Genomic DNA, 14553 nt, shown 5'->3' with positions numbered 1-14553 from the left:
GTAAAAACATGTACATAAATGTTTATAGCAACATTATTCATAATAACAAAAATGTGGAAACAACCCAAATGTCCTTGATGAATGAATATAATATATCCACATCATTGATTATTTGACAATAGAAAGAATGTGATAATATGTGATAATACAGATGAAACTTAAAAACAGTATGCTAAATGAAAGAAGCCAACTAAAAGCGACCACATTTCTATGATTTCATTCATATCAAATGTCCAGAATAGGCAAATCTAAAGAAAAAGTAGCTCAGTGGTTGGTTAGGACTGCGATGGCTAGAGTTGTTCAAAGGTTAATTGTGTGTTGTATGACAAAGTGGGAAAACACAGAACTTTTAAAGGTATCTGAATATCAGAATTTGTCCTATTACTGGCCATCAACTTTAGTGAACTTACTAATTTTCTTTGTTTCCTCATCTGAAAATATCACTTTGTCCTTGTATTTAAGTGGACATTGTCTGCCAGAGATTCACACTGTAGCTAACAAACAAAACAAAACAAGCAATGATCTCTAGACTTAGACCACATTCCTATTTTCTTGATCATTTACATTTTTACTTCCTGGCTTCATACTTTAGCTCCTGACACCAATCTTAGTTCACTCTAGTTGTACTGATCCATTTAATTTCATTTTATCAAGTGGCAATTTTAACCTACACCACTCAACAATTACTTAGAAAAGATGTGCCTCAAAGATGAAATTTGAACACAAATTTTGAAATAATTAATATGAAAAAGCTGATTTCATTGGGAAAAAAATAATGGGAATTTCATTATTAGGAAAACACAGTAGTTACACTTTTATTTTTTTATTTATATGTTTTAAAATTTTTATTTTATTTCAAGTAGCCTCCACACCCAATGTGGGGCTTGAACTCACAACCCTGAGATTAAGAGTTACCAGCGAGGTGTCCTAGTAATTATATTTTTAATTGCAATAGTCAGAGAATCCAGCACAATGTCTGGCACAAAATGAGAACTTAACAAATGTATGGTAAATAGAAGTATAAATAACCAAATAGATTTAAACAGACATATTATCAGGCCATAATTGACAAATGATATCTAATCTGTAATTTACTATTTTATTTTACTTTTTTAAGGTTTTATTTATTCAATCAAGATAGAGAGAGAGTGAGAGAGAGAGAGCATGAGCTGGGAGACAGAGGGAGAGGGAGAAGCAGGCTTCTCGCTGAGCAAGGAGCCTGACTCAGGGCTCGATCCCAGGACCCCAGGATCATGACCTGAGCCAAAGGCAGATGCTTAACAGACTGAGGAACCTAGGTGCCCCTAATCTGTAATTTATGTGTTGGAGAATTTTGGTGATGACAAAAGAAAAGCTATGCTAGATCACAGTTATAAAATAACAATGTGGTATGGTGAGGCGTTTGGTATTCATGTTTTATTTTAGAAGGGATGTATATCATAAACATTATAGGAGAAAAATTAAAATAGAACAGTATGAAATTTCAGGAAGAATGTAAGTTTCAAAAATGTAGGTATGATCCACAATTTCTAATGATTGAGATCAGTGATAAGAATGTAGGTATTTGATGGTAAAGAATTCTTTCATATATTTTGGGATGCCTGGGTAACTCAGTCGGTTAAGTGTCTGCCTTTGGCTGAGGTCATGGTCTCAGGGGCCTGGAATGGAGCCCTGCACAGGGCTCTGTGTTCAGCGGGGAGTCTGTGTCTCCCCCTGCTCCTCCTCCTCCTCCTCTCTCTCTTTCAAATAAATAATAAAATCTTTAAAAAAAAAAAAGATTCTCTCTCCCTTTCTCCCTCTCACCCCAGCTCCTATGTATGCATGCATGTGCTCTCTCTCTCTCTAAAAAAAAAGGAGGCAGGCACCTGGATTGCTCAATCCACTAACTGTCTGCCTTTGGCTGAGGTCACGATCCCAGGGTCCTGGGATTGAGTACCACGTGGGGCTCCCTGCTCAGTGGGGAGTCTGCCTCTCCCTCTCCGCCTGCCACTTGTGCTCTCTCTCTCAAGTAAATAAATAAAATCTCTTAAAAGAAAGGAATTATTTAGTAACATTTCAGAAGGCAGCTTCCCAAATTCATGGGAGATAAAGCAAAAAAAAAAAAAAAAGAAAAGAAAGAAAGAAAGAAATTATATTTTCTCTTCTGGCCAAGATAGAGAAAAAGGATCTAGATGTCCAAATTTACCCTTTGAAACAACCAAAAAAAAAAAAAAAGAAGGAAAATGTACAGCAGTTTTTAAGACACATAAGACATTGGGCATTATCAGGCAGTAGAGGTCAATCTCTGAGACATGGAAAACAAATGAGGCGAGCACTATGGTCACCCCAGATTATTTTTTTTTTAAAGATTTTACTTATGGGGCACCTGGGTGGCTCGGTGGGTTAAGGCCTCTGCCTTCGGCTCAGGTCATGATCTCAGGGTCCTGGGATTGAGCCCCGTGTCGGGCTCTCTGCTCAGCAGGGAGCTTACTTCCTTTCCTCTCTCTCTGCCTACTTGTGATCTCTTTCTCTTTGTCAAAAAAAATAAATAAAATCTTATTTATCTATTTGACAGACAGACAGAGGGAGAGGGGGAAGCAGGCTCCCCGCTGAGCAGCTAGCCTGACACAGGGCTCCATCCCAGAACCCTGAGATCATGACCCGCGAGCCAAAGACAGATGCTTAACCCACTGAGCCACCCAGGCACCCCTCACCCCAGATTACTTAATGAATTTCTAGGCCATGGTTCAGGGAGGGGAAACCCAGGCAGAAACCAATGTTCACTTTAAATTTAGGAGATGAAGCTAAGAGATGTTTGAGAACAAAATGGGTAGACTTCTCAAGACTAGAAAGCAGAATTTCATGCAGAGAGAGAACTTCAGAAACTTTAAGACCCCACCCCCATTTCAATTGTTCAACTGATTATTAATCTGCTTATGCTTGCGAGGAGGTTATCTAAGGCCAGGAAATGAATTACCTAAAAAGATTACAAATAACAGTGCCTTGCACTTATCCCAGGCCTAGAATAGGGACTGTTCCTGCCAACCAGACTTAAAACCTCAAGATTCACATGCATTAGCTGGTGTACATGGCAGAGTCTTGCCTCAGTAGTAGGGAATCATTTGCCATAGACTGAGCAATGCTCTGTCTCTATCTATCAAATTTTAAAAAGGACCCAAAAGGATCAGATGATTTCTAAGCAATTTAATAGCATATAGAAACAAGTGTCAAAAATATTTATATCCTTACTGGGCACCTGGGTGGCTCAGTCAGTTAAGCATTCAACTCTTGGTTTTGGCTCAGGACATGATCTCAGGGTCACGGAATTGAGCCCCAACATCAGTCTCTGGGCTCAGCATGGAGTCTGCCTGTCTCTCTCCCTCTGCTCCCCCCACCCACCACTTGTGTTCTTTCTTTCTCTCTAAAATCTTCAAAAAAATTTATATACTTACAAAACTATCCATTACCCACCCGGGTAATTTCATCATTTCTGGCACCCAATAATAAATAACTAGGGTGCAAGAGAAAGTAACATGCTTCTCATAATTAAGAGATGAACCAATCAATCAAAACCAACTCAGAATTGACACAGGTGTTAAAAATTTTCAGGGGGAGACATTAAAACAATTTTACTCTCTATATTCCAAATGTTCAAAAAATTAAGTAGAGACATGGAAAAACAAACTAACCAAACTCCTAGGGAGGAGAATTGCAAAGTATGAGATGAAAATTATATTTTAAGGCATTCAAGACAAATCAGATATTGCAAAAAAAGGATTACTATACTTTAAGATTAAGCAAGAGAAATGAACTGAAATACATCACAAAGGATAAAAAACATTTAAAATGAGCATAGCATCAGTGAGCTGTATGAAACTTCAGAGTAATCTAATATGTGGATAATTGGAATCTATGAAGAAGAGAAAAGAAGAAAAAAGCAGGGCAGAAAACACATCTGAAGAAATTATGACAATTTTCCCCAAGATTTGATGGAAGCTATAAAGGCACAAATTCGGGATGTTCAATAAGCCTCAACCACAAGAAACATAAAAAATGATTCCATGACACATCATAATCAATTTGCTCAAAAACAACTCTAAAGAGAACATCTTAAAAGCAGTCAAATGGGGAAAAAAGACACATTATGCACAAACAAAAACCAGAGTGACTTTATATCTCTCCTCTAAAACAATGTAAATGAGAAAACAATGGAATCATCTTTTTTTAAAAAAGATTTAATTTATTTATTTGAGAGAGTGAAAGAGAGAGAGAGCAAGAGAGCACGAGCAGAGGGAGGGGGACAGAGGGAGAGGGAAAAGCAGAATCCTCACTGAGCAGGGAGCCTGAAGCAGGGCTCAGTCTCAAAACCCTGAGATCATGACCTAAGCCAAAGTCAGACACTTAACTGACTGAGCCAGCCAAGAGCACCAGAGCCATTTTTTAAAAAAATAACTATCTAGCTGAACTCCTGACATCTAATGATCTTTTTTTGTTGTTTTTTTTAAGATTTTATTTATTTATTTGAGAGAGAGAGAGCGAGCCAGAGAGCACAAGCAGGGATCAACTTTTTAGAAAGATTTATTTATTTATTTGGGGTGGGGGCAGAGGGAGAGAGAGAATTTCAAGCAGACTCCTGACTGAGTGTGGAGCCCTATGCAGGGCTCAACTGGCCAACCCTTAGACCATGACCTGAGTCAAAATCAAGATCAGATGCTTAATCAACTCAGCCACCTAGGTACCAATGGAGCCAATTTTTTTTAAAGTAATGAAAGACAAAAACTACCATCCTAGAATTCTATGCACAGAGAAAAGATCTTTAAAAATGTCTTTAAAGAAACCAAGGCAAAATAAGAAAAAGTTCAAACACAGAAGAACATACAGTAAAGTCTATTTTTCTTCTTCCTGAAGGAAAATGATACAATACATATATTGAGCTACGCAAAGGAGTAAATAATAATGAAATTAATCATTAAATGTGTAAATATTTTTATATGTTAAAATCTATTTAAGAGTGATGTAGTCTTTAAGCCAAAGTAATTAAAAAAGTAGTATGGAGGTTATAAAATACATACAAATTAATGAATGTCCACATGCTACAGGCTAACTATGTCTCTCCCAAATTTATATGTTGAAATTTAATTCTCAATATAATTGTATTTGGGCATAAGACCTTAGGGAGGTGATTAAGTCATGAGGGTGGAACCCTTATAAAAAAGGCCTTAGGAGGGCCACCTGGGTGGCTCAGTCAGTTAAGCATCTGTCTTCAGCTCAGGTCATGATCCCAGGGTCCTGGGATCGAGCCCCACATCAGGCTCCTTGCTCAGTAAGAAGCTTGCTTCTCCCATTCCCTCTGTCTGCTGCTCCCCCTGCTTGTGCTCTCTCTGTCAAATAAATAAAATCTTTAGAAAAAAAGTGGCCCTAGGAGATTCTTTACCCTATCTGCCATGTGAGGATACAGGAAAAGATGGCTGTCTATGAACTAAGAACTTGATTTCTTACCAGATACCAAATGTGCCCGTGCCCCAAACTTGGATTTCCCAGCCTCCAGAACTGTAAGAAATAGATTTCTGTGGTGTATAAGACACCCAGTGTAGGATGTTCTGTTACAGTAACCTGAAAGGACTAAGAAATTGGTACCAAGAATAGGGTGCTGCTGTAACAAATCCTAAAAATGTGCAAGTGACGTTGGAATTGAGTAATGAATAGAGGCTAGAAGAGTTTTGAGGTGCATGCTGGAAAAAGCATTGTAGGTTGCCATGAACAGACCATTAAGGGTGACAGAACAATAGATCAACGTTGGGAGAAGAAACCAGTCAAAAAGCAAACAAAAAACATTGTGAAAAGTTAATGAAATTAAAAACTGTTTACTTAAGGAGATCAATAAAATGTGTTAATCTGTAGCCAGTATGGTCAGGAAAAAAAGGAAAAAGGAAGAAAACACAAATTACAAAAATCAACAATGGAAGAGGTGACATTACCACAGATTCCATAGATATTTAAAGGACAATATGGAAATAGTATGGATTCTTAATGGCAATAATTTTGACAATATAAATAAAACAAAAAAAATTACCTGAAATATATGAACTAACCAAACTCATTAAGAAAAATTAGATAACCTAAATATCCCTATAGCTATTAAAGAAATTGAATTTGCAGTTAAAAAAAAATACCTTCCCATAAAGAAAAATTTAAGCTTAGATGGCTTCATTGGTGACGCCTACAAAATATTTAAGGAAGACACAATGCCAATCCTACACGTACAGAAAATGAAGAAGATGGGATACTTCCCAAGTTATTCTATGATGCCAGCATTACCCTGATAACACAGCTAAACAAAGTCATTAAAGGGAAAGAAACACCAGATACCCCCCATAAACAAAGATGCAAATATATGTTTGGAATAGTTTAGGAAACCTAATCCAACAATATATACAATGACCAAGTGGGGTTTATTTCAGGAATTCAAAGTATATTTGCCATGCAGAAATCAACGTTATTTATTATTTTAGCAAATTTTACTTTAGAAAGTAAACGTTATATGAATATCTCAACAGGTGCATTTGACCAACCCATGTATTTGAAACAAAGCATTTGTCACAAGGCCTCAGAACACTCGGAATAAAAGGGAACTTAAGTTGAAAAAGGGTATGTACAAAAACCCTAAAGCTAGCAACACACTTAATGGCATCACCTCCAATATCAGAAATAACACAAAAATTACTGCTCTTACTTACATTTTTATCCAGCAAAAGTAGGTTCCAGCCAGTGCAATAAGGCCAGGGATAAAAGTTTTTCTGATTGGAAAGGAAGAAGTGAAACTGTCTTTATTAAGAGATGACATGACTATCAATGTAGAAAACTCAATGGACTTTGCAAAAAAAGCTACTAGAATTGATGTTAGTTTATAAAGGTTGCATGATATGAGATCAATACACAAAAATAAATTATATTTCTATATATCAACAATGAAAATGCTGACTAAAAATTACAGTACTACTTACAATAGTATCAAAACATGACATATTAAGGAAAACCTAGAGGAAAAAAAGATGTGGAAGAACTATGTACTGACAACTAAAAAATATTGCTGAGATAAATGAAATAACACATATGTAAATAGAGAGATGTAACTTTTTCATGGCCAGGAAATTCAGAATTGTTAAGATGTTAAAATTTATTTATTCCACCAAATTCTAATCAAAATCCCATTAGGTATTTTTATAGACATTGACAAACTGATTCTAAAATTCCTATAGAAATCAAAGGACCTAGAAGAGTCAAAAGAACTTCATAAAAGAAATAACATGAAGGACTAATACAGCCTAATTTTAGGATTTATAAAATAAAGAGTAATCAGCACAGTATAGAAATGGTATAAATATATGGAAAGCAATGAAACAGAAAAGTGTCCAGAAATGTACCCCCCACAGAAATATGGACAACTTATACCTACCAAATTACAAAGGTAACTCAGTGGAGAAAAGCTTCTCATAAAAAAAATTCTGGAACTATGGGATATCCACAGTTTAAAAATAAAAAAAAATAAAAATAAAAATCTTACAGGGCACCTGGCTAGCTCAGTCAGAAAAGCGTGTGAGACTCTTGATTGTGCAGTTGTGAGTTCAAACCCCAAGTTGGGTGTAGAGATTACTTAAATAAAAACTTTTTAAAGAATAAATAAAAACTTTGATCCATATCTTACATCATCTAAAAAATTAAAATTAAATAGAAGACAGATCTAAATGTAAATCCTAAGGTTATAAAACTTACCACAGTGGAAAGCACCTTTATGACCCTTCCATAGGGAAAGTTTTCTTAGATACAACACAAAAAGAGCAATCCATAAAAAAATAAACTGATAAATTGAACTTTATCAAATGTGAAAACTCTGCTGTTAAGACAATGAAAACAAAAGCCATAGATGGAGACAAAAGACTGAGAGAAAAATATACAAATCATATATTTGATAAAGGACTTACATTCAGAATGCACAAAGAACTCAAAACCCAATGATATAAAGCAATACAATTTTATTTTATTTTAAAGAGTTTGTCTACTTATTTGAGAGAGGGTGAGAGAGAGCAAACGTACAGAGGGAGAGGGGACAGAGGACGCAGACTCCCCACTGAGCAGGGAGCCCAACCTGCGGCTCCATCGAGGATTCCAAGATCACAACCTTAGCGGAAGGCAGATGCCTAACTGACTGAGCCACCCCTGTGCCCCAAGACAATACAATTTTAAAATGTGTAAAAAGTTTGAACAGATACTCACCACAGAAGAGATAAATGGCAAATAAGCACATGAACACAGTGTCATTAGGAAAACGCTGATTGGGGCGCCTGGGTGGCTCAGTGGGTTAAGGCCTCTGCCTTCAGCTCAGGTCATGATCCCAGGGTCCTGGGATCGAGCCCCACATCGGGCTCTCTGCTCTGTGAGGAGCCTGCTTCCTCCTCTCTCTCTCTCTGCCTGCCTCTCTGCCTACTTGTGATCTCTGTCTGTCGAATAAATAAATAAAAATCTTAAAAAAAAAAAAGGAAAACGCTGATTAAAAGCACAGTGAGATACCACTACACATCTATCAGAACAGCCAAAATTAAAATGACTAACTATACCAAGTGCTGGGGAGTATGTGGAGGCAGTAAAATACTCATACACTACTAGAAGAAATATTACATAGTACAACCACTTTCAGGAAGTTTGGTGGTTTCCTAACATGTTAAACAAACACCTATCATATGCTTCTGCCATTCCTCTCTCTGCTAAAATTTAACCAGAAGAAATGAAAGTACATGTGTATACAAAGACATGAACACGAATATTTGTGGAAGCTTTATTTGTAATAGCTTCAAATTGGAATCAACCCAAATGTCTGTTAAAAGACGAATGGATAAGTAAGTTGTGGGGTATGCCCATACAATAGAATAGTATCCCACAATAAAAAGGAATGAACCTTCCCTGCCCATTCCAGGAGAAAACGGGCTGCGTAGAGCACCTGTATTGGCCCACCTCTGGGAAGAATCTGGCGGCGCCTGGCTACGTGGTGTCCTAGCAACCGAAAAACAAACCACTGAAGCTGGTGGTTGCCCAGGGACCAGAGGTGCCATGGCGGACAAAAAGTGGCTATTAGGGCCTGGGCCACTGGAACCAATGCCCCTGGGCATGCACTGCAAGCCCTGGTACAAAGACAGGTTACCCTCCAAGTGTTTCCCAAAGCATAAGAACAAGCTTTTGAAGTTCCCCACCTCCCTGGACAGCCGGCGGTGGATATTTGTGAAAGAGGGGCTGGACGACTTCAGGAGGGGATGTCCACCGTGTGAAGACCTGATCACTCGCGGCCCTAAAGAAGGCTTTCTTCCCATGATTGTTCACAGAGTTCCCAAACCTGCCCCCACAAAGAAAAAGCTGACCAAGGAAACAGACCTGTTGTCCACACTGTCGCCAGACCAGCTAGCACGGAAGGCATTTGTAGAGGACATCGAAGCCCATCTGACAGAGCATCCCTTGGCTCTCTACCCAAATCTGGAGAAAGATCTACCTTTAGACCTCTTATTAAAGGTGCTGGAAGTGCTCGATCCTGACAAGAGGCTGAACGACACATGGGCCTATTGTCAGAACACGGAGAAAAGAAGGAAGACCCCCACAAAGCTTAGAAAGAAACGTCCTGCCAAACTCAATCTGGAACTTCCCAAGAAGACTCCTGGGTCACATCCAGACAAGTTGCCTCATGAAGAAAGGAAGTCAAGCATAAATGAAGATTTGCTCAAAACCCCTCCCCTTCATAGAAAAATACCAAAAGGAGTCCGGAAATTCTGCAAATGGGTTGCTACTTTTGGAGACTTGGGCATTGATGAAGAGTTCATCATGAAACAGTTTGACATTGGCTATGAATGCAAACCAACCTATGACAGGAGCCACACGAAGAAAGTAAACCATGTTCCTCTGGACCTAAAGTATAGAAAGGGGCGAGATAAAATGGATGATATAAAATTCTCCATATACTGGGAAAACTGGGAGAGGAAACTCCAAAAACCAAAGAATCCTTATAAACCCAACTGGGTGAAGGTGAGGTACGGAGCATGGTACCTGAAGCCCAAGTTGTGGAAAAAGCTAATAAATGATGAACCTTTGATTGATCCCAAGGTTTTACATGAAGCTCCAGATGGAAGATACGGAAAGAATTTTCCTCAAAAGGATATTCTTGAAGAACTTTATGGAACAATTGCTTTTAAAGATTTCATTCTAAGCAAGGGCTACAGGATGCCAGGCCTCCTTGAGAAGTTGTTTCTCAGGAAGGGATGGAAATATGATTCTGTTAGGACTCCTATACATCAAGTAATAAAAATAAACACAAATGTAGAGGAAGATGCACCTGAAGATGTTTAAACAGTTTTCTACTACTTACTTGATCTCTCATTTTAACATCAAGTAGACTTCATGATGAGTATCCCACTGTGTATGTGCAACTTTGATTCCACAACATCTGTCAATTTAAAACCTAATGCTTATAAACATTCCTCAGTGACTTTCTGCTTGAGCTCATTAATGTTTTATTAACTATGAAATCAATAGTCATATACACTTTTCTTAAAATTTTATAGCATGGTGAATAGTAGATGATCACATCAATTATTTATAAAAATAAAACTATAAATAGAAGAATTACTTTAAAATAATCTAGTTATGTCAGCTACAATAAGAAAGGAATCTCAAATGTGCCAAGCAAAAGAGCTTGCATAGTTCCATTTACTTTAAAATTGTAATGAAATAATTATGACAATTATTTTGTTAAGCAAAACTTAAAATTCATAGCCAAAATAATCTTAGCTTCATTTAATAATAAAATTGTTATCTCCGCTGTCCGGATTGCATGAAGCCCCAAAACCAGATTGAAAACTATTCATCAAAATTAGAGGTGAAATTTTAATTACACTGTTTTATTATACCTCCCAACTGAATATATTTAAGAAATTTCAACATACTCATAAAAATTTACCATGAGTGCTTCCATATCAAACACAGGTGCAGAATAGCAGGGAGCTTCAGGTCCATGGCAAATCTAGTGTACACAGTAGATACATGTGAACAAAACTGCATAGCAACATCAAATATCCTCACACATTCAAGTGAAATTCATCTTTGCATTTTATGAATAGTAATGTAAAATTTGCTCAAATTTAAATAAGTAATCAAGAATTTTTTTTTAATTTCTAAAATAACAGGTAAAACTGTATGGGACAAGGAAATCTGTATCTAGAAAGATCTGTAGCACAGATCTAAAGCACCCTTCTATTTCTAGTAATGAAGGAATCCAACTGTATGTGGAAGAATATGTATATATTTCATCCTTGTAAGAAGGGAACACAGGCCCTCAGGTTGTATCGTCTGCTAATATCCTTATTGCAATCAACTATCCCCTTTCATTTCCTCTTTTTCATTAAGGTTTCTTAGTATCTAAATTACTGTTGCTCTCTGTGACTATTCTTATTAACATTCTTAATGCCTTCAATATTCACAAAGGCTATCCATTCAAATCTTGGCATTAGCTCTTTTTTTTTAAAGATTTTATTTATTTATTTGACAGACAGAGATCACAAGTAGGCAGAGAGTCAAGTAGAGAAGCAGGCTCCCAGCTGAGCAGAGAGCCCGATGCGGGGCTCGATCCCAGGACCCTGGGATCATGACCTGAGATGAAGGCAGAGGCTTTAACCCACTGAGCTGCCCAGGTGCCTCAGCTCTTTTTTTAATAGAAAAGAAAATTACTTTCTTTACTTGGGTACAAATATACACACACATGCTTATACATTAGCTTCAAACATAGATGTGAGGTCAGCCTTTATGATGTTTAAGTAACAGTAAGACATATATGCTCCTGAATCCTAGAGATTACAGATGTGTGTATTTTTTTAGTCGAGGCATAACTTACACACAATACTGTATTAGTTTTAGGCATACAATATACTGACTTGACATTTGTCTATGTTGCAAAATGGTCATGATAGTAAGTCTAGTTATCATCAGTTACTTGGCAAAGGTAATATTATTGACTATATACCCCATGATGTACATTACATTTCTACGACTTATTTTATACCTAGAAGTTGGTGCTTCTTTTTTTTTTTTTAAGATTATCTATTTATTTATTTAACCAAGAGAGATCACAAGTAGGCAGAGAAGCAGGCAGAGAGAGAGGGGGAAGCAGTCTCCCTGCCAAGCAGAGAGCCTGATGTGGGGCTCAATCCCAGGACCCTGAGATCATGACCCAAGCCGAAGGCAGAGGTTTAACCCACTGAGCCACCCAGGCGCCCCTAGAAGTTGGTACTTCTTAATGTCCTTCACCCATTTCACGTCTTCCCCCCAAACCCCATTACTTCTGGCAATCACTACTCTGTTCTGCATGTCTATGACTCTGAGTTTTATTTTGTTTATTTCTTTGTTTTTTAGATTCCACATGTAAGTAAAATCATGTAGTATCTTTTTCTGTCTGACTTATTTCACTTAGCATAATACACTCAAATTCTACCCATGTTGTAAATGGCAAGATATCATTCTTTTTTTATGGCTGAGCAGTATTTCATTGTACGTATATACTGTACATCATCCATTGATGGGTACTTAGGTTGTTTCCATATCTTAGCTATTGTAAATAATGCTGCAACGAACATAAAGGTGCATATACCTTTTCAGGTAGGGTTTCATTTCCTTGAGATAGTTGCCTGATATCCAGTAGGAGAAAATGCTGGATCATATAGTAACTCTATTTTTAATTTTTTGAGGAACCATCCCACTGTTCTCTATAGAGGTTGCACCAAATTACATTTCCATCAACAGTGCATGAAGGTTCCCTTTTCTCCACATCCTTGCTAACACTCGCTATTTCTTGTATTTTCGATAACAGTCATTCCGAAGAGAATCAGGTGACATCTTATTGTGGTATTGATTTGCATTTCCTGAGGATTAGTGATGTTGAATATATTTTCATGTGTCTTTTGGCTATCTGGATGTCTTCTCTGGATTAATATATATTCAGATCCTTTGCTTATTTTTATTTAGATTTTTTTTTGCCATTGAGTTGTATGAGTTTCTTATACATATTGAATATTAACCCCTTATCAGATATGTGATTTGCAAATAACTTCTCCTTCAGTAGGTTTTCTTCACTGCACAAAAGCTTTTTAGTTAAATGTAGTCCCATTTGTTTATTTTGGCTTTTGTCTCTCTTGCCTTTGGAGTCAGATACACCTTCCACCGCCAATAAATGTTACCAAGACTGATGTCAAGGAGCTTCCCAACTATGTTTTCTTTCAAGACGTTTGTGGTCTCAGGGCTTAGGTCTTAATTTCAAGCCTTTAATTCATTTTGAGTTGATTTTTATATATAAGAAAGTTGTTGTTTCATTTTTTTGGATGTAGCTGTCTAGTTTTCCCAACACTATTCATTGAAGAAACCGTTTTTCCCCAATGTATATTCTTGCCTCTTTGTTATAAAGTAATTGATCATAAATGTGTGAGTTTAGTTCTGGGCTCTGTATTCTGTTCCATTGATTTGCATGTGTGTTTTTTGTGCCAGCACCGTACTGTTTTGATTACTATAGCTTTGTAGTATCGTTTGAAATCCAGGCTTGTGATACCTCCAGCTTTGTTCTTCTTTCTCAAGATAGTTTTGGCTATTCAGGGTATTTTGAGTTCCATTTGGATTTTAGAATAATTTTCTAGCTCTGTAAAAAATGTCCTTGGAATACTGATAGGGTTTGCACTGAATATGCAGATTGCTTTGGGTAGTACGAGTATTTTAATAGCATTAATTCTTCCACTTCCTGGGTATGGAATATATTTCCATTTATTTATGTCTTCCTCAATTTCTTTCATCAATATCTTATAGTTTCCATTACACAGATATTTTTCCCTCCTTGGTTAAATTTATACCTAGGTATTTTATTCTTTTTGATGCAATTATAAATGGGACTGTTGTCTTGATTTCTCTTTCTATCTTTTCTGATAGTTTGTTATTAGTGTATATAGAAATGCAGACTTCTATATTGTATCTTGCAACTTTACTGAATTCATTTATTCTAACAATTTTTTTGTGGAGTATTTACAGTTTAATATGTGTGTGTGTGTGTGTGTGTGTGTGTGTATAGAGAGAGAGAACCATGTCATCTGCAAATAGTAATAGTTTTACTTCTTTCTTTTCAAGTTGTATGACTTTTATTTCTTTTTCTTGCCTAATTGCTACATGTTACTGTCAAAGTCTGTATTGAGGTAGGGTCACTGCCCATGCTCTGAGGTCTGAAAGGGTTGGGCTTCACAATCAAGTGGGTCTGACAGCTGGTCTCCATGGCCAGGTGGGATCACTGGCTAAGCTCTGCAAGTGCCTCTGATCAAGTAGGGTCACTGGCTGTGTGACCTTATTGGGTGGTCCGAGGCTTAGACTCTTATTTTAGATAGGGCCGTGCACTAGGATTTGTGATTGGGCAGGCCACTGGCTGTGCTCCAGGGCTGGACAGTTTTTGCTGAATGGCTTCCCTGCCTGTCCAAGGCTGCAGGCTCTGCTCAGCTACTGAACAGAGCTGTA

The 14553-nt window shown here is 37.3% G+C and overlaps 1 protein-coding gene across 1 annotated transcript; it reads left to right on the top strand.

The window, feature by feature from the left end:
- The first annotated feature begins 9084 nt into the window (after window positions 1-9084).
- Window positions 9085-10365, top strand: LOC116882661 (protein FAM47E-like). Its single transcript, XM_032883175.1, has one exon. The coding sequence runs from the start codon at window positions 9085-9087 to the stop codon at window positions 10363-10365; it is 1281 nt and encodes a 426-aa protein (XP_032739066.1).
- Window positions 10366-14553: the final 4188 nt, after the last annotated feature.

This window comes from Lontra canadensis, unplaced genomic scaffold (assembly GCF_010015895.1).
Source record: "Lontra canadensis isolate GAN:19392208 unplaced genomic scaffold, GSC_riverotter_1.0 scaffold86, whole genome shotgun sequence".
In the NCBI taxonomy this organism is placed as follows: domain Eukaryota; kingdom Metazoa; phylum Chordata; class Mammalia; order Carnivora; family Mustelidae; genus Lontra; species Lontra canadensis.
The sequence above is the reverse complement of the archived record's forward strand: the minus strand, read 5'-3'. Positions and strand labels throughout refer to the sequence as shown.

Excerpts from the sequence above, each read along its gene's own strand:
- LOC116882661 (XM_032883175.1), top strand. The coding sequence starts at position 9,085 with ATGGCGGACAAAAAGTGGCTATTAGGGCCTGGGCCACTGGAACCAATG.